At 47.4% G+C, this 27,641-nt stretch overlaps 1 protein-coding gene across 2 annotated transcripts in view; it reads left to right on the plus strand.

Moving 5' to 3' along the window:
• The window catches only part of CLIC5 (chloride intracellular channel 5), a 129,152-nt gene that overhangs the window by 74,509 nt on the left and 27,002 nt on the right, over nucleotides 1-27,641 (plus strand). For both annotated transcript variants that reach the window (XM_072944880.1, XM_072944879.1), the window contains exons 2-4: nucleotides 16,660-16,769; nucleotides 20,100-20,225; nucleotides 26,485-26,591. In XM_072944880.1, coding sequence (XP_072800981.1) covers nucleotides 16,714-16,769; nucleotides 20,100-20,225; nucleotides 26,485-26,591 — 289 coding nt within the window. In that variant the 5' untranslated portion in view covers nucleotides 16,660-16,713. The remainder of the gene's footprint in view (nucleotides 1-16,659; nucleotides 16,770-20,099; nucleotides 20,226-26,484; nucleotides 26,592-27,641) is intronic.

Genomic DNA, 27,641 nt, shown 5'->3' on the forward strand with positions numbered 1-27,641 from the left:
TGTAATGATAAGGAATCTGAAAAATATATATATGTCTGGATATGTATAGCTGAATCACTTTGCTGCACACGTGAAACTAACATTGTAAATTGACTACACCTTCATAAAAAATAAGAATAAAAACAGTCAAGTGACTATAACCCGTCACACTCACATGGTGCAGTTGTAAAATCCACCACGGAGCGAATCAACAGTTATTGCTGGTTTCCTGACTAGCTGCCTTTCATCTCTTCTGGTTATTTTAGGGAACCTCATAGGTCTGAGCTGCTGCCATGTCCACCACCCATTGAAACAGAGTCTGAAGTGATTATTAATACTGAGAATCACTAGATCTGATCCAAGGAAGGATCAGACTGTAGGGCAATGAGCCAGAAGAATGAAGAAGGGGTTCCTTGAAATTTCCGAGCCGCTTTGAAGTGAATGAACGCCGTCCACACCGCGGTGTTGTATGAATGAGTTTATCAGATGGAGGCAGCTAGGTTCAAATGTCCCTTTAAATCCTATTTTGAAAGTAGAAATGTGTGTATCTAGTGTTACCAACTCACCCCAGTTTGCCAGGGACCTTCCCAGTTTTAAGCCCTGAAAGTTCTGGAATCCCCTCAGCCCTGGGCCAGCTGGGATGGCCGGTAACCCTACACGCGAACAAGCAGACAAAAAATAAACCCAGATAGGAGACCGGGAAACTGAAAGGGCACTTCCCTAATGTCCCACCCAGAAGTGAACACTGCTCCCTGGACGCGAAGAACGTGTATTCAACATTTATTCCGTCCTGCCTTACATATATTAGTAGTAGTTGTAGTACTACGCTAATTACACTCGTCTTTTCATGCCTGCCATAGGTAACTGAAAGCTGGGCCCACCTGCAGGGGTCAGAGCCCTTCCCACGCACATAGTCTCATTTGACCCCCGCCGTCACACTTAAAGATGGGCAGGGCAGGTGTCAGAGGCCCAGGTATGACAGCACCCCCACTTTCAGGGGAGCATCTGGACCGGAACCTAGGCTTTCTGATTCCCAGTCCAGGGGTTTCCTCCACCACAAATCATTTACATTCTGTTGGTGACATTCAGGCCCAGATCCTTCACCTACAAAGCATAGCGAAAGAGGTCATTTATAACTTACAACACGGATTAATCCCAAGGCTTCTAGGCACTTTTTAGTTGTATTGATTACCTTCTAGGTGAGAGTAGTGAGTGGCACTGGTCCCCCTTTCATGATAAATGAAATGAAGGCTCCAACGGCAGGCGCTCAGGTCACACAGCACTTACAGCTTGGAGACTGTCGGTTACACAGTGTCTTGGCCTTTGTGATTGGGCGTCCTTGCACCGTTGGCACCTCTGAAGACAGCATAACTGTATATATATATATTTTTTTTTAAAGAAATGTCTAATTATACTGTATAGCATGGGGAAATGTATACAAGATCTTGTGGTAGCTCACAGCGAAAAAAAATGTGACAATGAATATATGTATGTTCATGTGTAACTGAAAAATTGTGCTCTACACTGGAATTTGACACAACATTGTAAAATGACTATAACTCAATAAAAAAAAGTTTAAAAAAAAGCTAACATTGAACCAGTTTACTGAAAACTGTAAGAATCTTGCAGTTAAAAGTTAAAAAAAAGAAAAGAAAAGAAATGTCTAGATTGATAGAAACTCAACCAAAAGCTAAAGCTTACCTGCCCCAGTGAGACTCTGAGACCATCACTGAACAAGTTGGAGGCACACTGGGCTGCGCTGGATATGTAAGTTGGCCATTCCCTGTTGCCCTCACACAATATGCATTTTAGCTTTGACACAAATGCTTTGGTTTCAAGTTGCACGTTGAATTAACAGGAACCACATCTTAGGAGCTGGTTACTCCCTGGCACCTAAGCTACTTCCTGGTTTGTTAAAATGGTTTCTTTCATCTTATTTTGTGTTCTCCTGTATCTGCTCCAGTTCGCAGCAGTGGACTTGAATTTGCTAATGTCTCAGGTGTCGCAAAGCTGCATCCACAGTCACTCTCAAGTTCTAAGCGAGTCTTTGGAGACACACGTGTAAGATCCAAGAGTGCATCAGAGCGGATTCCCCTTCCTTTTCTTCTTCCTCTTTTCTCCCTTCCCTTTCGTTTTACTCTGTTTTAAATTACAAATATATCGTCAGTGTGACAAGTCAGACCTTAAAGAGGTGTAGAGACCCAGAATACTTTATCCAGAACCCTGAAATTCAGAAAAGCTCTGAAACCTGAACGTTCTTTTGTAAATGTGTGGCTGGCTCATTTGGAGGCGACGCTGACCTGGATGTGGGGGGCTGTCCGTGGCCGCTGCCTGTCCCGCACAGTGCTGCAGCCATGTCACCACCCAGATTCCAGGGTGGTGGCCAGAGCCTGCGAGGATGGAGTGGGCTTACACGGATCTCGTCACCTTGCTACACGCCAACGTATTTTAAATTTTGAAACATATCTGGCCCTGAGGGTTGGGATGCTTCCTTGCCTGAAACCACATAAAGAAAATATGAAAACTCTCCCTTCACACAGCCTTCCAGTACCTCCTACTGGAGAAGCTGAAGTTATCGGTGTTAAGTACCACCCTCTACTCCCTGCTCTCCATGGTCGCGTGCGTGTGTGCGCACACACACACACAGACACACACATTTTTAATTTGAAAACAAAACCCTGTATGTGTGTTCATGTATAACACAGGGTTTTGTTTCTAAATAAGAAGGGAACATACGATTCACATTACTTTGTGACTTGTATTTTTTTTTCCCCATCATGACCTTCCCTCCAGGATAAGACAGAAGACTCCAACCCAGTGTCCTTACTAGCTGGATGCTCTTGCATTCAGTACGGCCGTATTGTCCTATAGTCAACCATTCTGCTGTCAACAGTATTATGCTTTTGAGGATCTGTGATTATGAAAGGACAACTTATCTACAGAATTTAATTCATTCTCTATGCATTGGCATGTTGGTCGGCCAAGACACCTTTTCTCTCCATTATACAGGTGGAAACCCTGAGCAGAGAATTTGTTTTAAGGGTTGGCTGCAGTGTATTGGCTTCCTTGTTTTTTCTGCAGCTCTCTCCACAGACTTTCTGTACCCCGGGGGATGCAGACAGGTGGGTAGCCTGCACTGCACAGAGATGGGCACCGATGTGACACCTCCAGAAAGCCCAAGTCACTAACCACGCCCTGACAGGTTTCCATAGCGTCACCTCTTAGAAGGGGGTCCAGCATCTGGCTGGTCCCACAGGCAAAGAGGCAGGGGACGTCAGGGGGATCGGCCCGTCAGGGATGCATGTGTTCAGCCGTGACTCTAGGCTCTGCCGGCTCCTGACGGACAGGCCACATCATGGAATTTCAATAAATAATGTAGCCCTGGCTCTGGTTTCAGCGGCCGTGTTCACTTTCAGCACCAGGCTGCCCCTGTTATTTGCAGGCAGCGCCCCACCCCCCACCCTGCACAGGGTATGGAAATTTGGCTGAGATTCACTCACAGTGTTAGAACCCAGGAGGGCCAGATTCCTAGAGATTTTTTTCCCCCCTAAACAGATGTGCAAAATCCAGATGTGCAAAAATGCCCCTTTTTAAGATTAAAGAAAGAAAAGCTGGTATCGCTGACCTCGTGCAGGGATCACAAAGCTCTTCACATTGTCCCTATAGGACACCTTTGTCTTCCCAAGGTTCTGAAGACCAGCCCTCTCCGTCACTTAGAGGCGCAAATTGCCTAGAATCTTGAGAATGTAGATTTGAGTTCAGTAGGTCTGGGGTAGGGCCTGAGAACCGACATATTTGCCAAGCTCCTAGAGGAGGCTGGTGTTACTGGTCCGTGGACCTCACTTTGAGTAGCATGGCTGTAGGCAACCTAGAATTTCCTCCTGTGAAGACAGTTGTTCCCTGTAAGGCCAGGAGCTCTGCAGGAGAGATAGAAGCTCTTAATGGGACTCGGCTGCAGGTTGGGCTCATGTTCATAATTACTGTAGAGCTGTCAGACATCATATTCTAGCTATGATTTCTTTCTTTCTCTCTCTCTTCTTTCTCTCTCTCTTCTTTCTTTCTTTCTTTCTTTCTTTCTTTCTTTCTTTCTTTCTTTCTTTCTTTCTTTCTTTCTTTCTTTCTTTCTTTCTTTCTTTCTTTCTTTTCTTTCTTTCTTTCTCTCTCCTTCTCTCTTCCTTCCTTCCTTCCTTCCTTCCTTTCCTTCCTCCCTCCCTTCCTTCCTTCCTTCTAAATGGTGATACTGGGGATTGAACCCAGGACCTCGTGCATGCTAAGCATATCTACCACTGAGCTCTACCCTCCTCCCAGCTATAATTTCTTTTGAAGAGCCAAACTGGGGCTGTAGTGTTATTATTGTGCCCTGTCCTTTTAGATCACTTACATGTCCCTCATCTCATTTGAACTTCACAGAGAACTTGAAGCAGATGGGCAGGGTGTTATTACCCCCAGCTACAGATGAGGGAGAGAGCTTCGAGGCCAGTTCAAGCCGTCTTTAATTCCCCCTTGGGTGAAAAGATTGAGAGAGAGATGTGGTGCTCAAAGCTAGTTCCACAGCTGCAGATACTACAGAGTAAAAGTCCTGGAGAGTCACACTCACTACTTACATTACGTTTGTTTCCAAGGTCTTGTCTCTCTTCAGTCCCATAGTATGTCTCTGAAGCTGTGGTCTTTGCATCCAGGCTATATTTTGAACAATTGGAATGTTGTAACTGACCCTGAACTGTATCACAAGACTGAGAAGAGAAAAATCAAACAGGGTCTGTTTTAGGACTTAGTAGAAAGAAACTCTGTTAAAGAAAGAGGTGATAAGAGCCAATTGGGGAGAACACAGAGGGAAATTACGCTTCTCATTTTAGCTTTGCCCATGTCATCTTCTCTTCAGCAAGTCTCTGCTTTCCGTTTGAAAGTGTCTGCAGAATTCCGTCTAAGGTTAGCATTATGCATAAAATACGTAATCACCAGATGACGCTGACATTCTTGCCCATGGATCCTAGCTGAGACCTCAGAATTTTCTGCATCAGGCTTCCAGCAGCCTCCTCCAATAGATGGGAGATGAAGCAAAGTTGAAAAGTACTTTTTTTTTTAAACTGAAGTATAGTATAGTTGATTTCCAGTGTTGTGTTAGTTTCTGGTGTACAGCATAGAGATTCAGTTATACATATTTTTTCATATTCTTTTTCATTATAGGCTATTATGAGATATTGAATATAGTTCCCTGTGCTATACACTAGGACCTTGTTGTTTATCTATTTCATATATAGTAGTTTTTACCTGATAATTCCAAACTCCTAATTTATCCTTCCCCCTTTTTCTTCTTTGGTGACCATAAGTTTGTTTTCTACATCTGTGAGTCTGTTTCTGTTTTGTAAATAAGTTCATTTATGTCATTTTTTAGATTCCGTGTATAAGTGATATCATGTGATATTTGTTCTTTCTCTGACTTCACTTAGTGTGATAATAATCTCTAGGTCCATCCGTGCTGCTGCAAGTGGCATTATTTCATTCTTTTTTTATGGCTGAGTAACATTTCATTCCATAACCACATCTTCTTTATTCAGTCATCTGTCGATGGACATTAGGTTGCTTCCACATCTGCTGCTCTGAACATTGGGCCGCATGTGTCTTTTTGAATTAGAGTTTTCTCCAGATATATACCCAGGAATGGGATTGTTGGATCATATGGTGCAAAGCTGAAAAGTCTTTGTCATTCCTGAGCCTTCATCAAAAGATAATTTGAGGGGGTTGATCCTAAACATTATTCTATTTGGCACCTTTAAACTAAATGGAAATACAAATGACACACTTTGTTGACTGTCTACTGTGGCATATACTTCCATGGATGGAGCAGTTTCTGCTGGAGTGGGAAACACATCTTTACAGCTGCTCCACCAAGTGGCCGACGGGAAGGCTCCTCTCTGTGGATCCCAGTATTAGAACGTGGAAGCCAAAACAAGGTCTTTTTGGTGCTTGTGAGCTCGAGCTTACCCCCAGAAGCATCATACCAAATTCTGAGATGTACAGACAAGATCCAGTAGAGGAGAAGAAACACTTGTGCACCTCATTTACTTTGGAGTTATTTGGGGGCCGTTTTGTATCTTTATAATGGGCACTTGCAGTGTTCTCTCCTAGGCGTAAAGTGAGGAATTTGCATTACAGCTCTGCATAATCAAGGGTCATTTCTAACTTCTTGGTGGCCAGTTAACAGTGCTGAACAAGTGAGCATGGAGAGAAGCAGAGAAGTCAAAGCCAGACATTGTCCGGTCATTCCTTCTTTTACAGGTGAGAATGCAGAAGGCCGCAGTCTGATTGGCTCAAAGGCACATTTATCTTGCAGAACATCTGGGGCCAGCCCGAAGCTCTCTGACCCCCACTGACCAGGCAGAATGTGAAGGGGTCAGCTTGTCACTTGGCGCTGTTGTAGTCCTTACAAAAGGAAATATGGCAGGTCTTGGGAGAATTCCCTTTTTGAAGAGAAACACAGGCTCCATCTCAGGTTGTGGCTTCCAGGGTGATGACCCGGACTGTTGTGTGTGTGGTATAATTACTGGGGTCAGTTTATTTTATTTTTTTTAAATAGGAGAACAATAAATAGAACATTTCCTGCCTTCGTCTGCCATTTGGAAAAGCCTTTCATTTCCCCTTTGGGCCTAGGGGATTACAAAAGACAGACTTCTGTCCAATTATAGACTGACTTGAGCTTGAACGGATAAACTCAGCCTGAGTCTTCAAGGGAGAGAAAATGAGAGAGGTCCCCTTGACACAAAACCTGGCTCCGTTGCTTCGTCTGTAGCTGGGAGGCTGTTTATAAGAAGGCCCCTCTGAAGCAGAGAACAGAAAGATCTAGACCCACAGTCTTCCCAGGAAACGCTGCAGGAGCTTGAAAGACCTGAGTAGGGTGGGCTCACGGGACAGAGGGCATTTGGTTGGTAGAACATTTTTCCATTGCATGGTGGCAGAGGAGACCCCCCCCTCAACAGACGTTTAGGGAACTGGTTGGGGGTGTGAGAGGGAGGAAGGAGGGGTGGTCCAGAAGGCAGTGACCGTGAGGACAGCCGATATATTGAGTACGCACTCTGCACCAGGCCCTGAGCTCCCATTTTACTTCCATTGTCTCCTTATCTTCCCCATCGGCTCTAGGGGAGGAGTGTGGAGAGGAGGTTGCCCAGCTGCCCTTCTGCCCTCCCCGTGGGGGCTCAGGAACGGCAGTGTGAGCCTGGACTTTTCAAGCTCTATAAACCAAACTTCACTGACATATGATAAAACACTAATTTTGCAGAGTGTTCCAGAGGGTCCTGGAGTCACGTGACCCTATTTAGTAACTCTCCTGTATCAGATTTGATTTTAGTGCCACAAGCTTTTAATCTGTCATATTTGGGAGGGTTGTTTAAATGAGAGCTTCCTGAACCCAACTGAGGGGCTGGGTGACCGATTTTGTGATTTCTGTAAAGTCTTCCCAGACCAGCTTATTTTGTTAAAATGCTGAATTAAAAAACTCCACATTCAGACCACCGGGGCAGAGGGCGGGATGAATAACAGTTGAGGAATCTCCCCTATCACAGGGCCCCAGACATCAACCTTTGTCAAGCTGATGTCAAGATACCCTTGTTTTAGTATTCGAGGAATTTCCTCGAGGAAAATTCAAGGGATTGCAGGCTCATTCCCTGAATGGAGGGGGATGGATTCATGATCAAAAGCTGGAACTAATTTCTGTAGCATCTTGAATAATGAAAAAAATGTGAAGGGAGGAAAACAAAACTTTTGACAGTGGCCTAATTAAGTGGAAGGCGTGTTTCCTCCATTAGGACTGGTATTCTCCGGGGGAGGCTTAATGAGAAGATGTCTCCTTTCAGTTAAACCCATGTGGGAAGGCGTTCTGTTTATTTGGGGCTGTAAGATTTTTATCGCTCTTTGGTTTCCTGTGCTTTGGTGCGTTTCTGAAGTGGAAGAATTCCAGCTTTCAGTTCTTCTGATCCAAGCACTGACAGCCACAATCAGGTCTAAAGAATAGCATGACAGCCCCGTAAATATTTGTGACAGAGGTTCCCAGACATTCAGAGAACACAAAGGCTTCCACGGGGCTTGGATAGAAAGCCACCAGGAAACTGTCACAAGCCGCATCCCTCAGTCCCGTCCACCCATCTTCCTGGAGTTCCAGACCTTTGAGTCTTTGGTTCTTGAACTACTTGAAGATGTTGTTTGGTTGGGAAATATTGCTCCGCATAGAAACTCAATGATCTTGGAGAGGACAGACGTCCATGCATGCTTCATTGTAGCAACAGCTAACCAAATGTGAGTCACTCTCCCTTTCTCCCTTCATCGTCCACGTGAGACTGTCTAGTTTGGGAACACTTGTCTCCAGCCAGTGGACAGTACCTCCGTGTTCATGGGTTTTGTGTGTGGAGCCATCCATTCAATGGAGAAAGCAAACACAGGTGTGTTGTTGAATTTTTGTGTCATCAAAGAGAGATCTACTGACTCTTTACTAAGGCATAGCATTTCACAAACAGGGCTGTTTAATTAGCTCTTCCTAAATGTTTGCCTTCCGTGGTCATAATGACAACAGCTCTAAATTTATAAAGCGAACCCTGTGTGTTTTACATGTATTAGCATCTAGTCATAGGACAGCCCTGCAAGGTAGATATTTCTTGCCTCTAATTTGCAGACAAGAAACCTGAGGCTAAGTGTGAGTTATCTGATGGATAATAAGCCAACCCCAGACTTAGTGGCTTTAAACAGTGACGGCATTTGTTTTGCTCATGAACCTGCCGTTTGGCCAGAGCTTAGTGGCGATGACTCATTTTACTTCACTAGGTGTCATTTGGGACAGCTCAAAGGCTGGGAGGCTAGAATCGTCTGAAGTCTCACTCATTCACATGTCTGGTGGTCGACGCCAACTGTCAGCTGAGAACGTAGCCTGGGGTGTCAGCTGGAGCACTGCCCAGGGCCCTCTTCTTGGGCTCTGGGCTTCCTCACAACATGGTGGGTTCCGAGGGTGAGCATCACAAAGGAGAGAGAGAGAGCCGGGCAGAATCTGCATCATTTTTTATGCCCTGGTCTCAGAAGTCACACACTGTGACGTTTCTTTATTCACGAAGGCAGCCGCAAACGCCCACCCAGTTTTAAGAGGAAGGAAAATATAGACTTCACCACTGGAGAGCGTATGGAACTGAAAATGGTGCGGTAGCCTCTCTGGGAAAACCAAGTCGGCCACGTACAGCTGGGGGATACCAGGGCTGGAGCTTGAACCCAGGGCTGCAGGTGCCCCCATGCCCATTACCCTGTACCCCAGAACTCCGTGACGTCAGGGGCACAAGCCTGCTCCTAGTGCAGTGGAACTGGGTTGTTAAATCTTACACCTGGGCTAGAGCAGCAGAAAGAGCCAGACTTAGAAGCAGAGGACTTGGACTTTGGGACCTCAGAGGGGTTGGTGCAGGCTTATGATATGAATGAGAGCCATTCTGCCTTCCGGAGCAGGGTGGAGTCACTTGATAGATGTACCAGGGAAACCAAACTTACATTTCTTGAGCCTTTCCTGGGTTTCATAAAATAAAACACCAAAATAAAACAAGTCACCAAATCATATGCATGCTAACAGAAGGCATGTTGGAAGGACAGGTCCTTGGTATTAAATAATAATAATGACAAGGAATATTGTCTGGCTTACTAATAAGAAAACCTCAGGTATCTATCTAATAACGGGAAAACTTTTTAATTAAAAGGAGATAAATTCTAGAAAAATATATACCACTGGAATGAGACAGGAGACAGAACTAACAAGGAAGACTTAAACCAAGCAAGCCCTGCAGCATTTCAGCATTTTTTTTCCTTTTCTTCTTTTCTTTTCTTTCCTTTTCCTTTTTTTTTTTTTTTGTTTTGTTTTGTTTTTAAGCTCAGGGTAGATATAGGTTTAAAGCCAGAGTGATTTCTGACTTGGGGAGGAGAAGCGTGTTCTCGGGAGTAGATGAGTTCTCCAAAGGTCACCGAGTGTGGAGGAGGGAGAGCAGTGAGCTGAGAGGGCAAAGGTTGGGAAGAGGAGGATGTCAGCAGAGGACCAGGACAGTCACTTGCAGGACCCGCTGCCTAATTTCTGGGGCCCACTGCAAAGTGAAAATGAGGGATCCTTCACTGAGAAACAATGAGGAATTTCGAGACCACGACAGTAGCACATTAAGCCAAGTGTGGGGCCCTTCTGAGCTCTGAGATTTATGTATCTGCACAGATGGCATGTCTGTGAAGCCGGCCTGTCCACACAAGAGGCACCAGGTGACAAGGCAGACTGCAGAGGGCTGAATGTTAAGAGGAAAAGATAATCCAAAGTTCTAGCTGCAAGAGAAAGGTCAGGTAGGGGTAGGTCAGGAAGGAAGGAAGAGAGAGAGAGAAAGAAAGAAAGAAAGGGAAGGAAGGAAGAAAGAGGGAGGGAAGGAAGGAAGAAAAGAAAAGAAAAGAGAAACGAAAAAAGAAAAGAAAAGAAAAAAGAAAAGAGAAAAGAGAAGAAAAGAGAAAAGAAAAGAAAAAAGAAAAGAGAACTTGCTTACTCCCAGAAAGTGATTAAAAGAGAATTATTTCAGAAGAGGGTGTTAAGTAGAAGCAGGATTGGCAAGAATTTTAAGAGAGAGCCAGTCACTTATTCAAATAGTCTGGACATGAAGGAATGGGTAGGGGGACATGTAGGAGTGGAGAGAAGGGGCTGGAAGAAGGGTCACTGGTGTGGAGTTGGGCTGGAAAGGGCAGTTCTTTCTCAGAGGGTGTGTGGACAAACAGGAGGATGAGTACAGACTCAGTGCAGGAGCCATAAATCTCAAGGCAGGCTGAATGTCACTCCCAAGAGATCTCCATCCCAGCAGTAGTATGCTACACATCAAGTCGCAGGCAGACTTGGGCCCAAGACCACTCTCAGACCAGGCCGGTTACTCGGGGTCAGGGTACCACTGGACGCTGCTCTCTGAGTCAGACACTTAAACCAAGTAGCTTTCTAGGTTTGGAGCCTACAAGTTCCTTTGGGAAGGGGTATATTCAGTTGTTTATAAAACCATCTGGTGAGCTGAAGTGTTGATGACAGATACGGAATTGATGGGTTTAGCCATCTCAGGTGATATTTTTGAATCACCTGGTGTGATGTTTAATTTTTAGGTATCAACTTAATTTTTAGGTGTCAACTTGGCTAGACTGTGGTGCTCAGATAGTTGGTCACACATTATGCTGAATGTATCCAGCAGGTGTTTTGGGATGAGATTCACATTTAAATCAGCGGACTTCGAATAAAGCAGATGACCCTCTATCCTGTGTGTGAGCCTCACCCAATCAGTTGAAGGCCTGAATAGAGAAATAACTGACAGCCTTCTGAGGAAGAGGGAAGACCTCCTTTGGACTTGAACTGCGACTCTTTCCCGAATCTCCAACTTGATGACATATCCCATGAGGTTTTAGGCTTACCGAGCATCCGCAGTCTGGTGGAGCCAAGTTCCTGTCTCTGTCTCTGTCTCCATCTAGACAGACACACAAATCCTGCTGGTTCTATTTCTCTGGAGAACCCTGACAAAGACACCTAGAATTCTTCACATCACACTGTACAGGCAGCCGTCTGCCATCTGCATAGAGCCAGTTCAGCCTTTATCATCAACCTTAGATAAATGCTGGGAATCTCTGAGGCCTCAAATGTATACTTGGCACCTGACTATTTATTGAACGGAAAGTGCCTGAGTGACCCCAGAGAGTGCAACTGTTTTTTTTTTTGTGGCCGCTGAGAACAAGCATGTTGTTTCTTCAAGGGTGGAACTCCCCATCGTCAAGTGGACCACAAACCCCAAGTCCATTCTCTGTTCATGGGAGGCTGACCAACCAAATTAGGGGAATTGTCCTTTGATATTTTAAAAGAACTGTCATAATAAGGAACACTATCTGGCTTATACACATGAGAGAAAGTGGGCAGATCCAGATATTGTTATGATAAAGGAAAATCCTTCCTCTTCCACGTTGATAGGAATCAGTTTAGTGCGATAGAGATGAGTCATCGTAAAGCCAAAGAAAGTCCTCTTCCTGTGGTCTCTGTCTCTTTGACACTCTTTCCTGTAAGATGACAGCCAGCCTAGCACAGGGGAAGGCTGGGGCTCAGGACCCAGGAGCTACATCCCTGATTCTGCCGTGGGACCTGTGAAACCATGGGCAAGATATCTAACCTTTCTGGACCTGCTTCCTCACTAGTAAAAGGAAAGAGCTGGATTGCAGCATCCCTGAGGTCAGCTCCAGCCCCACGGTTGCAGAATTCTTTATCTGTAACTTGAAAAAAATGTTTAATCACTTAAGTCCGCAGGGACAGTTTTCAGGGGCCGAAGCAGTGAAAAGTTGAAACGTGGTATAAATGGTGACTTAATTAGCTTTCTGGAGAAAATTCAGGTTTCCTTCTTCCACTACCTCACTTAGGCCTTCACCTTGTGAGATTTTTATGGGAACCAGAGAAATAGCCTAAAAATCTATTTTGAAATTCCAGACATTTGAGCATCTGTCAGTCTGGGTGCTATCAGGAGAGAGAAACCACACAGTGGTTTTAGCAGGAGAAGTTTAATGTAAAGAAGTATTAACTATGATAAAGGAGTAACTATTACATATGAGGATAGTCTTTGGGGTACTCTAGACCTGAAGAGGAATAACCAAGGATGACAGACTTGGAGAAGGTGTGGTCAGCCCAGCAGGAAGCACAGAAGTTCACTGGTCTGGCGAGGCCAGAGCTGGTTTGGAGATGACAGGCAGGCAGTAGGCCACCCTCCAGAGGTCAGGAGGGGGCCAGATGATCAGCAGTGGGGGTGTAGGGGTACAGGAGGATCCAGGGCCAGTGCGACAGGAGGCCTTGGCCACAAAGGGCTTGCAAAGTAAGTGGCAGATCTGTGTGGGCACTCTGGCCAAGGGCAGGCTGTATGCAAGCTACGTGGGGGCTTTGACTTCTGTGTCCAGAGGGCTGCAGAAAGGTTATCGCTAGCATGAGGCTGCCAGGGGCCAGATGGGCTGGGGCTGAGACAGGCTGATTTCTTCCCTCTTCTGGACCTTGGTGCCCGGGAATGACTTTGGGGGCAGTTATCAGCTTCACATTATTGTCTGGAGGAGAAGCTTTAGGTACTGGGTTTGTTCACAGGATATCTTATACCAACAGTTCTCAAATGTTCGTGGGTTCCTGATACCCTGCTGGGAGCTCTGGGAGGTCATCACTTCTCCCTGGGATTGCTGTTCTGTGGGCAGAATCTGCTGGTGCTTGAGCACAAATTGAGGCAGTGGTAGAATGGAGGAGTCATGCCCAGAGAGAAAAAAAAGGAGCCAGTCTCATTTATGAATGATCTTGATGAAGCAGCAAAATGGTCTAATGTAATTAAATCTCAGCCCTTGAGTACGTATCACGTGCAGTAATATCACCATCAAGCTCATCAGAAAAGTTCAAGCAAAGAGAAGCAGTCAAGTTCCAAAGAATATGAAAAAGAATGTGTATATATATATATATATATATATTTATAAATATACGTGTGTGTGTGTGTATAATTGAATCACTTTGCCGGACACCAGAAACTAATACATTGTAAATCCACTAAACTTCAATAAAAAGAAACTTAAACATTTTTTAAAAAGTAAATAAGGAATGTATCACCCTTTGGAACATCAGTGAAACACTGTTTTCCAAGTGACAAATTTGTGATGTTACAAAATCATTCGTGGGTAAAAAGATCCATTCAAAGTGCGAGCGAGATGAATGGGTTTGAGTGGAACAGAAGGACTTCACTGATAGGGCTTCAGATTCCACCCATCAGCTCATGTTGAAGAAGCTACCACTTGCTGAGTTTCGATATGCTATAGAAGAGAAATACCCACAAGAATCTGAAAAGGCTGTTAAATTACTCCTGCCTTTTCCAGCAAGGTATCTGGCTAAGGCCAGGATTTCTTCCTATACTGCAAACAAATAGCAGACGATGGAAATGCAGAGCTGACTTTCATTAAGTCAGATATCAAAGATTTGTAAAAAAGTAAAACAACTCTACTTACTAAATTATTTTTTTAAATATATGGTTTCTTTATATTAAAATGCGTTATTTAGGTTAACATGGAATATGTTTATCATTATTATATTTTAATGAATATGTAAGTAAATGTGTGAATAGTTTTAGCTCTAATTGTAATACAGTACATATTGATAGCTCTAATTCACATCAACAGAAGCTCTCTGGGAGCTCTCAGCAATCTCGCAAGGTGTGTGTGGACCAAAGAGTTTGAGAACTGCTGTCTTAAATAGATTTCCGTTAGCCACTTGAATCCACAAAATGGCAGGAAGTTATAAGTGCTTGAAGCCAAGAGAGGGAGGTGACTTACTCAAGGTCACACGGTGAATCAGAGTCAGAGGTGGGTCTAGATCATGGTCTCCAGCCAAGCAGTTAAGAGCTCTCGATCTGGCGGGGAGGGGAAATAGCTCAGTGGTAGAGCACATGCTTAGCATAGCATGCGTGAGGTCCTGGGTTCAATCCCCTTTACCTCTGCTAAGTTAAAAAAAAAAAAAGCTCTCCATCTGGCTCTGGGTCCATCCCGGGACCCTCAGGCCAGTTATTCCCCTGACTGTAATTTCCCCCCAGTGGCCACCTCTGTAAAAGGTTAACATTATCTCTCTATACAGGTTCGCATGAGGAATAAACGCACTTATGGGAAGCACTTAGAACAATGCCTGACATTCATTGGTTTTTATTAACATTATTATTATATGAATATTTTGTCCAACTAGTAAGAATTTCAATATTTTATGAATTCCTCCTTCAGTTCCCTATGACCCACCCCCAACCCCACTCACTACCGGCCCTGGGGAAAACGTCCCTTTGTCCGGATGTCTTGAAGAACCAAGAACCAGCTGCCTGTGAAGTGAGTGCTGCTTGGGAAAGAAAGTCTTAGGGAACTGACAGCATCCACTCAAGTTAGCACCAAGCTGTTATTAAATTAATAGACACCTGTCCGAGTGTGGCTTTATCCGTAACCTTAGCTCTGTGGGCAGATGTGGCCGCACTGTGCCCTCCACCTTTCTGATTTTACGTAACGGAGCCCGTGGTGTCTCAGGCACTCAGGCTGCGTCTGTTTCCAGCCCTGAGGAAAAGGGAGAACTGAACAGGGATGGCGTTTTCCGTGTAGTTAAGAGAGAGGTAAAATAACTGTAATTTCATAGCAATCACCCACAAGCGCCGCCGCCAAAGGCGCCAGTTCTCCACTATAAACCTGAGCCACTGCGGGGAGCGCGTGGCAAGGCAGAAATGAGCACACCATGAGGCGCTCGTGTATGACAGAAAGAAGGCATCACTGCCTCCCCACCCGAACCCCTCGGCACACAAACCCCAAGGGGAAAAACACTTTGTGCAGCTTGGAGTGTAGTATTTTCTCCTTCTCTTTCAATAAAAGAGAAAAAAGTGAAAGAGAGAAATCTTAGTAAGCCCCCATTCCAGGATGTTGGCTGCATTGTTGGCAGCTTTGCGAGCAAGACTGGGGGCGTCTTCCCTTCCCGTCCCCTCCCTGGCAGTGGAGCCCGTCCTGATGGGGCCTCGGTTTCCCGGGGAGCCAACAGCAAACGAGAGCGAGTGGGTGGTTTCTCCCTTCAAATCCCATTTCGGGGCCAGGATACCACTCAGTGGGAGTAAATTATACAGAGATCAGTTCTCCAACCATTTTGTTCGTTCATGTGTTTGCTGAAAATGTATTCTTTATAAAATGCAGGTCTCTAGCCCACTCCGAGGTAAAGAGAGGCTTGCCTTTCAGACACACACACACCCGCTGTTTGAGGAGGGTGCTGAGAAGGGGAAGGCAGTGGGGGTAGCAGGATGCAGCCCCTCAGTAATGCTGTCTGTCATGGTCACCTGTGTTCCTGCTTATCACCCCTGCAGAAGACTGCAAGCTCCTGAGTGAATGCATTTTTTTCAATCCCCTGTGTAATTACCTCCAGTGCCTTGCACACAATGAATTGATGGTCAATATATATTTGTTGAGTAAAAGGATAATTTTACAAATGACTAGTTTATTGACACTGAAGGTCAAGTAGTAGTTAGAATGAAGTGGGGTATTAATTGACATCTTGAGCCTGATGACGGGTCTAGATATAAAGAGGTAGGATTAAAGTCTGAGGATCTGTACTCATGACATCCTCATGGAGCAAAGAGCAAAGTGTAGAAGAAGGTAAACTCCAGAGGAACGTACTTTGGCAAGGTATAGCCAAAGAAAAGCATTTCTCATGGTTAGAACTGTCCTCAGAATGGACTGTTTGAGGGCTTTAAATTGCTGGTGAGTGGAGATATTTAAGCATAGACTAGACGATTCCTTGGGGGTGTAGAAGTTGGTGGTCTGATGTCATTTGTGTTAGATGATGTGATGTCAAAGGTTTCTTTCCACCTTGGGATGCTAGGGTTCCATGGTTTCAGATTCCCCATAATCACCATGTTGGAGGTTCACGTTCAGTTCAGCACCTATTTACTGAGCCCTTACCCCGTGCCAGGCATCGCCCTGCACGAACATTAGGAGGACAACGACAAATCACAGAGGGCCACTGCCCTTTCAGGTAAGGCTGGGGCATGGATTTAGTCTGTTCTTGTCGGATCGGGGCCCGGGTGTTAGTAACCCTGCATGCCTTCCTGCTGACGTGCCCAAGCCGACCCGGGACTCTGCTGCTCTTCTTTCTAGGCTGGCGTCGATGGGGAGAGCATCGGCAACTGCCCCTTCTCTCAGCGCCTCTTCATGATCCTCTGGCTGAAAGGAGTTGTGTTCAACGTCACCACCGTGGATCTGAAAAGGTAAAGGGCGCTGCGTTCTTGAGGGATACTTGCTGCTGCAGGAACAGAGGATCTTCCATGAGGGAGGGCGACAACCTTCCCGTGGCTCCCAGCAGCCACCCGCTCACACACCCCTCGCTGGCCAGACCCCCAGCTACAAGGGGGGCTCCGAAAGCGAGGATCACACTTGGGACAGAGCATTTCGCTGTCCTGTGGAGCAAGTCCCGATTCGCAAGGGAAGAGGAGGCAACGGGCAGTGGATGTTGCAGCTGAGAGTGTCTGGGATGGACACCCGAAGATCCAGGAGTGGGCTGTCCTGGTCATACTTGTGCCCCCATCCTGGGCGACCCCAGGGGGACTTCAGGTGTGAGAGTCCAAGTTTCCAGGGAGTCGGGATCCAGGCTGTTCCCATCTTTAGAACTTTAGTGTGAGAGCGCTGGATTCAAGGCCAGGGTAGAGAGTTACTACTGTTCAGCCTTCCAGGTCCTCTCTCTTTCTCTATGTCTGTCTATCAGTCCGTCTGTCTCTCTCTCTCAGATCCATCCTTTATATTATCATAAGGGTATTTTTCCTAAAATAATCCTTTAATCATGTGACTTCCCCTGCTCAGAAAACCTTCTGACACTTCTCATCACTCGGGGCAGAGTGCACCAGCAGCCCCCCTTGTCTTTTGCTTGGTTCTTCCCAACATTACGTCCTGACACTTCTTACCATGACTCACCCGCCTCTGTCAAGTTGGACTTCTCTCTGCTGCTCTGCTGCTCTGGTCTCCTTCTGTTCCCTGGGAGGCTGCTTCTGCTTCAGGGAGGCTCTTGGTCTTTCCTAAATGGAGAGAGAATGCCCAGCCCCCAGCTGCAGCTCCAGCCCTCTCCCCAGTGAAGCCTCCCTCCCCACCCCACCACTCCCAGGTGCATCCATCACTCCACCTGCCCTCCACGCTCACCCGGCCGCTATGGTCCACGCTGCCCGGCTTCACCACTTCGCATCTCGTCAAGTTACGGGATCTACAAGCCGAGTGCTTTACAACTGGTGAGCGCTTTCCCATAAAAGATCACAGAGCATATCACCCTGTGAAGGAGCTCTTATTTCTTCATTCTATACAAGGAAACCAAGATGGACACATTTAAATGACTTGTCCAAGGTGCCCACCTAGGGAGAGGCTGCCGCAAAAAAAACCCCGGTTGGTCTCCTCGGTTCAAATGCCGTGCCCTTCAAGACACATCAGTGATGAAGTTTATTTTGTCGTTCAGGTGAGACCTTGAATCCCTCACGGGCGTGTGGTGAGATCGGGTTTTAAGTTTCTCTGTCTCCTCCCTAGCAGCTCGTTCATTCACTCGGGGGCCCCAGCTAATCTCTGTCAAATGAATGAACACATAGTCATTGTCTGTGACCCGCACAGCAAGCCGACTTTCACACGGTTGGACAGACTGGCCTTTTTCCGTGGAGAAGGGCGGGTTTTGGAGGAGTGTGGGTGCAGGTGCGCTCCCGTGTTTGGGTGAAGATCAGGCTGGGAGAGGGAGCCACCCCAGCAGCCCCCAGATGCTTACGATGCCCTTTCCTGTCCATCATCATGGCCGAGCCTGCCAGCACCCCTCCAGGTAGACCAGGCAAGCATCACGACTCCACTTTTATGCATAAGGAGACGTTCTTCCTGAAAGAAAAATTATATACAGATGTATATATATTTAAGGAATTTTTAAAAATGTATGACCGTGAAGTTTAGCAGTTCCTAGGAAAACTGATTTCTTACCCTGGCGCCTCCGTTGACTGGCTGAGGGGCCTCAAACAAGGTACTTCTCTTTGCTGAGCCGGTTTCCTTATCTGGAGCGTGGAGATGGACGTGGTGCCGTGTTTATAGAGTTAGTGTGGGGACCCGGGGAGGCGGGCAGGGGCCGCACTTGCAGGCGCCTCGCTAGAGCTCTTCTCAGCATCCTGGTGCCCTGACGGAGCTGGCCGTGCAGCCTGGGACCGTGCAGCCAGGAAAAGGGGACTGATACGCATGACGTGATCTGTACGGTAGACCTGGCAAGATGGAATTAAGCTCTCGTTGTATAATGTCGTAAATGCTGATGAGGGTCAACAGAGAGAGAGGGCCACCCCTGACCAGTTCCATCGGCCACACCAGCTGGGCTTCGGCGACCAGAGGCATCCTTCCCACGGATGCCAGACTCCAGAGGCCACGGTTCCGTCGAATCATAGAAAGAAATCATCACTTCTGGATCTTTAAGCCACAGAAAGCTAATTGCTGAAAAACAAAATCAGTATAGATTTTCCCTCCCCGCTGAGAAGCCAAGTGTTGCTGCCTCGTGTCAGCTCTGAAAACCAGAAGAAGGTGAAGAATGTCCTCTCATTGCCTGAAAGGAGAGACACACACAGTAAACACAGGGACTAAGGAGATGAGATTTCAGAAATGCTTTCGGAGTTGATGGTCTGAGGAGTTCCAAGTGCTGCAGAAGACAGCTGGAGAGTGCGTGTGTTTGGGCAAGGACGCGGGAGGGGCATCTTCATTGAAATTCCTCTCTTCCCCTCCCAAGCCGATTATGCCAGGAATTTGTTGCATTACAGACTCCTCTTCCCCTCCCCGTTGTTTACTCTTCTACTGTTCCTCCATCCCATGTTCTCCATGCCTGCCTCCCACAAGGCGTGTTGCATTCTCAGAGAGAGCGTTTAGGGTGACTCCGATGTTCCAGCCCGGCCGGCCGCGGGAGTCTCCATCACTCCTCCTCCTCCCTCTCCTCCCCCTGCCCCGTGCCCTCCCGCCCCCGCCCGTCTTCCCTCCCTCTGCCCCTTCCTTGCCCCTGACTTCTCACCCGCTGACCAGCACATCAGCCCACCCCTGGACGTGGACAGGGTCCCACGTCAAATACAGGGTCACTTTCCTTCCTGTTGCACGACCACAGAAGCTAGGTCTTAATGGAAGAGTGTGACTGGATTCATTCACATTTAAAATTGGGGGCGCTGCCTGCTGCGTTTTGGTTAAGCTAATTGGTGAAGGGAAGGGAACTTTGAAAGCAAGCCCCAACCTCTGCCCTGGGTGCCCTGGGTATCTCGGAGGGAAGCTTGGCGCTGGTTTAGGTGGTCACCTGTGATCGCCCTCTGCCTTTTCAGCCTCACTCAGCTCTGTCGTCTTGGTGGCTCTTCTCACTGACTTCCACTGGATGGATTTCCTGTGCCACAGCACATCCTCCCAGAACCTTCCCCACCTCCCCTGCCCCTCACCCCGCACCGGGTCTGCTCTTACTGACAGGCTCGTAGGGCAGCACAGGGAGCCTAATGGGCCACCCATCCCAGGTCCGCCTGACCGCAAAGTGCCCCGGCGTCAGCCACCCCCGAACCCTGCTCTCTCCACAGAAAGCCAGCCGACCTGCACAACCTCGCCCCCGGCACCCATCCGCCCTTCCTGACCTTCAACGGGGATGTGAAGACGGACGTCAATAAGATCGAGGAGTTCCTGGAGGAGACTTTGACCCCCGAAAAGTAAGGAGCGGCTTGTTTCCGGGGCTAGTGTCAGGGAGGGGTCTGTGTCGGGTCAGCAAAAGCCCAGCGTTTGTGTTCGGGGGGCAGGTTTCCAAAGGAGCCTTATCCATCCAGAGCACAGGACCCTTTTTCTGAAGAGAGAGTCTCAGAGCCCCCTCCCCACCCCCAAAGGGCTGCCAGTCTCAAGGCTGCTCCACCAAGTCCAACTCCAAGAGTTGGTACCTGCTAATACACAACCTCATTGCTGACCCTAAGTTTGAAATCCCACAACAGAAAATAAATGCTGTTTTCAAGAACTAAATAGAGTTTCGACTTTGCCTGGGAGACCCCGAAGGGCAAGTCCACAGTGAAGTTAACATCTTCCCTTCTAGAAGTGATAGCTCCCCTCAGGAGTGCCTGCCTCCGTCGAGGCCACAGGGAATGGGGGACTGAAACAGTGCGGAGCCAGTCCAGTGGATGGAGGCCTGGGGTCCGCTCCGGGCTCTGCCAGCGATGCCCTGTGCTGCTTTGAACCAGCTCCTTCTCTGGTCTTGGCCTCACTTCCCTCCCCCGTGAGAGGCTGACCCTTCACGCCCATCTTAGCCGGGCTCCCTCCACCCCCACCCAGCTGTGCCCTTTGGGGACTGTTTCTTTAACTCAAGGCTCTCCAATCTACACCCACAGCAGGACCAAGGGGGTCCATGAGACCCCGGAACTGTATATGTATATCCACGTGCACAGGTAGATTTTTCCGGAGGAGGGCCGTCATCAGATTCATCCCTGTTTCATCAGATTCTGGAAACTTGCCATGACCCAAATGGGGCTAAGCAGAGACACCGCCTCCTCTCGCCCTCTCCACCCACCTCGCCTGTCCTGAGCTCTGCTTGGTCTGGCCCATCTCCCTCTGGACTGCAGTTGTGTGCAGGACGTTTTATTAAGTGCACTCCTTCCAAGCCAGTGACCCTAGGACCTGCCATGCCCAGGTAGCGGAACCTCAAAACTGTGAAAATGCACAGCTCCAGAGGGCTGCCGAGGTGGGGCCCTGGTGGTGGACCGTGGCCATTGTGGAGCCCCCAGGAGTGCCCCTTAGATGCTTCAGTGTGGGTCAGACTGGGGCAGGTACCACAGTTACCTCCCAGGAAAGGTCAGCAAGCCGGGGTCTCAGCCCCGCAAAGGGACACCTGCTGTTCTGCCTACAGCAAGCCACCATCCTCGGCTCGCTTCCCACTGACTCTAGCTGGGAGGTCGGTGGGGTGGCCTGTGTCCCCTGGCCCCCAGAGGAGTGCAGGCTGGCCTTCGGGTTCTCTAGGGGGCAGCAAAACCCCCATAACTGTTCACCGGACGCTGGTCTGCATGTGTTTCTCATCACGCCGCTGTTTGTAAAAGCTGCCAGACAGCCAAGAAATTGTGGGAGCCTTTTTCCCCTTAGCTTTGTTTTTCAAAGGAAAAAGGAAAAACACATACAAATGCTCCGACAATTTTTTTTTTTAAAGATCACTTTTGGTCGCACAAAGCATTTGGTGTCAAAACGAGGAATCCAGAAAGTCTCACGGAGTTTCTAAATGAGACTAACTTCCTCTCCTCCGACTGGCCCAGCTAATGCTCCACAGGGAAGCATCAGAATTTTCATCCACACGCTGGCCTTTCCCTTTCTTCCTCGTGGACTGGCCAGAGTTAATGGAATTCAGAACTGAGAGTCATGAAACCAAAGCCTGGTCACCTTTCTACCCAGCACTTGCTGGGTGACCTTGGCCAAGCCTCTCTCCCCCTCAGACCCTCCGCATGTCCTCATCTCTGCAACCACCTGGTCTCTAAGATGCCTTTCCACAGAAGTTCAGTGACTCCATGAGTTTTTAAAAGTGCTTTCCTCAGAGCTTGTTGGTGAGCATTTCTGATTAAAAAATAGCCTCTAATTTAAAAATAAAATAAAATAAACAGTTAGAAAAATTTCGGGGGGAGAGGGGAGGTGAACTGAGAAAGTCTAATTACATGGCATGTCATTTAGTCAGCCAGCTATTAAGCAAGTGTTAACAGGGTTCCGAACTCTGCCAGAATTGGAAGCCACTTTGAACTCATTATTTAAAAAAATGTCTATAGATATGTCACGATAGTAGAAGGCATGAAGATTCTTCTAACCATTTGGGAGGTGGAGAAGCAGCCTTGGCATCAGTGACTGGAAGACATGGTAGCTGACAGTCTGGGTTTTGGAGTCAGAATGTTTTGGTTCTAATCTGTACCACTAGGTGGCGCTACACTGTAGTAACAAACTGGCCGCAAAAGTCTCAGTATTTTAACAGAATACGAATTTATTTCTCACTCGGGCAAGTCTGAGTGGGTAGTGTGGCCCTCTTCCATCTTGTAGCTTTTGAAATACATTTCCTCCAAGGCTCCTTCATCAGGGAAAGAAGGAGAGAGATGATACAAAATGTTTTTAGGTCCCAAGGCTCTGTGTGGTTACATCACTTCACTCCCATCCTATTGGCCAGAACTCAGTCACATGACCCTGATCTAACTGAGAGGGAGGGGCTGGGAAATACAAGGAAGCACCTGGATATTTAATGAGCATGAGTGGTCTCTGCTGCAGGTAAATTACTCAAAACCTCTCTGATCTTTAATTCCCACATCTATAAAATAATGACCATCATGTTGATCTTGAGGGACATTGTCGAAGATAATACGACTTACCCTAGTGCATGACAGAGTCAGAGCTCCTTAAATAGCAGCTTGGAGAGTTAGGACAGGTCAATGCCTCTTTTGTGACTGTCTCCCAAGTGCAATCATAAGGCCAGTTGGTGATCTTAGGTCTTAAATCCACAGATCCCAGTGGGTGTCTTTTTAATGAGTAAGCCAGCCCTCGCCCACCTCCAAGGATCATGTGTTTACGTAGCAGGGGCAAGACGAGGCAAGCACACAGGATCAGAAGAGTCAGAAGCATTACTCTCCTTCTCCAGGGAGGGTTTATGAGGGGAGGAAGCAGGAATTATGGAGAAGGGACAGAGGGGACGATGTCCTTCCACTTTTCAGATCATTAGAAAACAGAGGGTCAACACTCAAGCTGATAGGAGAGCCCCTGGAATCAGCAGAGGTCACTCCGTGGGGATGGGAGGACCATCTCTCCTTTTCTCCAATGTGTCTGCAATGCAGGGGACAGGGCTTGGCCCCTTGTAGGTGCTTACTGCACGGCAGTTTAATTGCATGGGGTCCTTTTGCTGGGTGGCATGGTGGCCTGTGGCTAGTCGGTGAGACGTCGGTTGGGACTTGGAGCCAGTCAGAGCACTTCCATCTGCAACCATACCTTACTTCTTTTGCTATACTATTTACAAAAAAATAAAAAAATATTTTGATGAGAAGCCAACTGTTTTACTTCCCAGAATGAAGCTTAAGTCCATATCTAGGATGAAAGCATTTGAAATATGATATCTTAAAACAGAGTGGAGAAATTTTTTCATTAGAACAGGGGTTGGCACACTTTTCTGGAAAGAGCCACATAGCATTTTTGACATCGTGGGTGGTAGAGCCTCGGTCACAACTCCGTTCTTGTAGAGTCAAAGCAGACACAGACAATCCGTAAGCAGGTGGATGTGGCTGTGTTGCAATAAAATTTTATTTGTGAATACAGAAATTCGAATTTCATATCATTTTCACATGTCACAAGATAACATCCTTTTTAGATCTTTTCAATCATTTAAAAGTGGAAAAACTATTGGTGGCTCACGTGATGTATATAAACCAATGGGCTGGATTTAGCCCCCAGGCCATAGCTTGCTCACCCCTGAGTTACAGAAATTCCCCATCTCTTTGATTTGTCACCAGGTCACATCGCAATATTATTTCAAAGATGTTTCTATAAATGGAACATTATTTGCTAACCTTTTAGAGAAACAAAATGTATCCTGGAGCCCACTTATTTGCATGTTTAAAAATATAGTGTACATATGGAGCTAAAATGAGTGCACTTATTAGCATCCTATACAGTACCTGCCCCAAGTCTAGGTACCAGGATCCCTGAAACTGATATTTGAAGACGCATGTTCCACAAGGACAACCTTCAAATGGGATGTTATGCTAAAGTCAAGTCTCAATGACTCATAGTGCTTAGAAAACAGGATGGTACTACCATGGTTCTCCTGAATACACGGCCCTTTGTCACCCTTCTTGGATTTGATACCACCTGCTTGTATTTGATCCATGCAGATCATGAAGAAATGGTCAGATTAACTGCAAGTCTGATCAAATGATGGCATAAATTAAAAAAGAAAAATCCCAACAAACCCAAATGAAGAGTGCACTTTCTAGGGCCCTCTCTCTTTACATTATTACCTTACTGAGCAAAAACAAGGAGTACTGGGTATATTTTAATAATAATTTAAGGCATTCAACCCTGAGAGCATGTCAGATTCTGTGTGAGAAGGCCAAAATAGGGAAGGATGATCCTAAAATCTCTTGTCTTGGAAGACTACCAGGCGTCTTACAGGAACCCTTGCTTTGTGTCCACGATCAGAACAGATGAATTGGTGATTGGATCCCCAGTATATTCAGGAAGAGATGTGTGCAGACCTGTGCAGAGCGCCCCCTCCTGGTGGACGGAGGGAGTTCCTCCATGGTGCTCAGGACCACCCTGGGGAGTGTGTGGGGGTTTTAAGGGAACTGCGGAGTCCACGGGAGGCCACAGGACATGGAACTTAAGAGCTAGGCTTCGAGAGTGAAACTGCCTGGGTTGGACTTCTGGCTCTGCCACCTGGCTGTGTGAGTGGAGACAAATTGCTTAAATTCTCTGTGCCTCTCTTGTCTCTGGTGGGAAATAAGACTAATGACAGCACCGGTGGAATTGTGAGGAATAAACGATGAATCCACGTAAAGGGGTCAGAGCAAGTGTCTGGCACAGAGTAGGCACTCAGTACAAGTTAGCTTTTGCTGATGTGGGAGAAGTGACGGCGTGGGAAGACCACTGCTCCAGCACCCAGAAACCGGGTTCTCCAGGTCCTTCTGCTGTTCATTATATGGGGCCTCAAATAGTCATTTAACCTCTCTGGTGTCCAATCGCTTCCTTGCAAAATGAGGATGATAATGCCTTTGTAACTGCCTGAGGGCAGAGGGCTGGACCCGGTTACCTTCCGAGGACTCGTCCAAGGCAATATCTGAAATTAAACAGAATGAATGAAACCTCACATGGCCCAAAAGTGGGCAGTCCTAGCTAATGCGTCAGTGGGGGAGCAAGGAAAAAAAAAAAGAGCAACAAATAATTGTTAAAGGCTTTTTGGGTCAAGTTATTTAAAACATTAAAGCAAAAAAAATTTTTTTAAACTATATAAACATAAAGCAGCCAAATGACTTGCAGTCCACAATTCTTCGCCCAAGGACCACAAAGGTCCACGTACTTGATGATAATGAAAACCAAACAATTGCCCCCTATCTCCTCCCTCCCTTGCCTGGTCATCTACATAAAATGCTTAGGAAATAATTTTTTTTTTAAAATTAGAATGGCTCGTTTCGATGGTGCCAGTGAGACCAAAAACAAAGATTCTCACACAAGCCAGGGCACCTTGTTCAGTCTCAAGGCCAGTAAGAAACAGTCCTAACCCCCGTTTGCTTGTTATGTTCTTCTGGCTTCAAAATGAAAGAATGTGTGAGAGGGAGGAGCTGGGTCATGGCAAATCTATCTCCATGCCTGGAAATAAAACCGTTGAAAACACTCATCCTGCCGATGGAGCCTGGTAGCTTCCACATTTTACTCCTGCACGCAAATAAGAGTATTTCAAAAGAGGACTGTGGGTACTCTTCCTTCTGAGAAATGGTTTTGAGGTCTCAGTGCCAAGGTGCCTAGCACCTCCTTGCTCGCAGAATTAGCTTCACGCAGCTAGGATGACAATCGCAGGCGTGGCAGGGGAGAGTTATTTCAGCGTGGGTTGGGAAAACATCAGGGACCCCACCTGGTACAGAGCAAACTCACTCAGAATTTTGACTGAGGTCTGTGCACGGCTGCATCGTTGTCGGGGGTCCCAGGAAGAGGACACACCCTGGGCCCTCCGAATGGTGTTCTGGTTCCCTGCTCATCAACTGTGTCCCCCAGGCAGGTCTCACCTCACTGGACTCTGTTTTCCTCTGTTATTGAACTTGGGCTGCGAGTGCCCACCCTCCCCATAGAATGGGTTGGAAAAACCCCCAAAGATTTGTAGATGCAGCTAGAAGCAGGAGTGTAGCTTCCTGGGATGGGAACAGGCTCTTCCTTAAAGGACCTCCAAGTTCTCGCTGACCCTAGAACACTGGTCTTCCGTTCCAGGTACCCCAGACTGGCCGCGAAGCACCGGGAGTCCAACACAGCGGGCATCGACATCTTCTCCAAGTTCTCTGCCTACATCAAAAACACGAAGCAGCAGAGCAACGCTGGTGAGTGGCTCCCTCCACCTTCGCGTCATCTGAGAATGTTCCCTGAAGGGGTTTCAACTGGGTGGTTAAGATTAAGGGGAAGTTCGTGGGCTGGGAACACAGGATGGGGGGCGTGCGGAAGAGGGAGAAAACTCCAGCCACAGAGACCGGGAAGAGCGTCCGGAGCCTGCAGTGCCGGCTGAGGGCTGGGTTTTATCTGTGGGCATGGCAGTCACTAGAGGTGCATGAAGAGGCCCTGTTGGGAGAGTGGCCTTTTAGGGACGAGGAGACCGGAGAGGCGCGTGGGAAATACTTTGAATTTACTTGGTGATCTTGCTTCATTGCTGTTTGGCCCCTGTGACGGGTTGAGTGTTATCCCCACAGTCCCTGCCCCCGCCACCACGGACCTCAGGATGTGGCCTTATTTGGAAATAGGTTCTTTGCAGATGTGATTGGTTATGGGTCTCGAGATGGGAGCATCCTGGTTTAGGGTGGTCCCTAAATCCAATGACTGGTGTCCTTACAAGAAGAAGAGAGGACGCACAGAGACGGGGTGGGGGGGGGCACATGAAGGCGGGGCGGGGATTACAGTGCTTCAGCCGTGAACAACCCAAGGACCATTTGGGGCCACCAGAGGCTGAAAGGGGCACAGAGGAGCCTTGGGAGGGAGCGCAGCTCTGTGACACCTTGATTTTGGATTTCTGGGCTCCAGATCTGTGAGGATCGATTTCTGTTGTTTTAAGCCCCCCCAGTTAGTGGTACTTTGTTGTGGCCGCCCTGGGACCTAATGCAGTGCTCACAGCCATCGTGGGAACGGGCCGTCACCACGCTTGCCCGGTGAGGACCCCGATGCAGTGAGAGGACAGTAGCTGGTCCTCGTGCCCAGGGGCTGAGCTGGTGCTCAGTTCCAGTCTTTCAGATTCCACACCGGCATCCTTTCCTCTCAGCTGCAAGTATCTTCTCCGCAGGTTCTTCAGGGTATGAGTGGTATTTACACATGACCCGCGTTCACCGTTCTCCTGTCCCCAAAGCCAAAGCAGCCCTTTCCACTGAGCAGCGTGTATCAGCGTC

This window comes from Vicugna pacos, chromosome 20, assembly GCF_048564905.1.
Source record: "Vicugna pacos chromosome 20, VicPac4, whole genome shotgun sequence".
In the NCBI taxonomy this organism is placed as follows: domain Eukaryota; kingdom Metazoa; phylum Chordata; class Mammalia; order Artiodactyla; family Camelidae; genus Vicugna; species Vicugna pacos.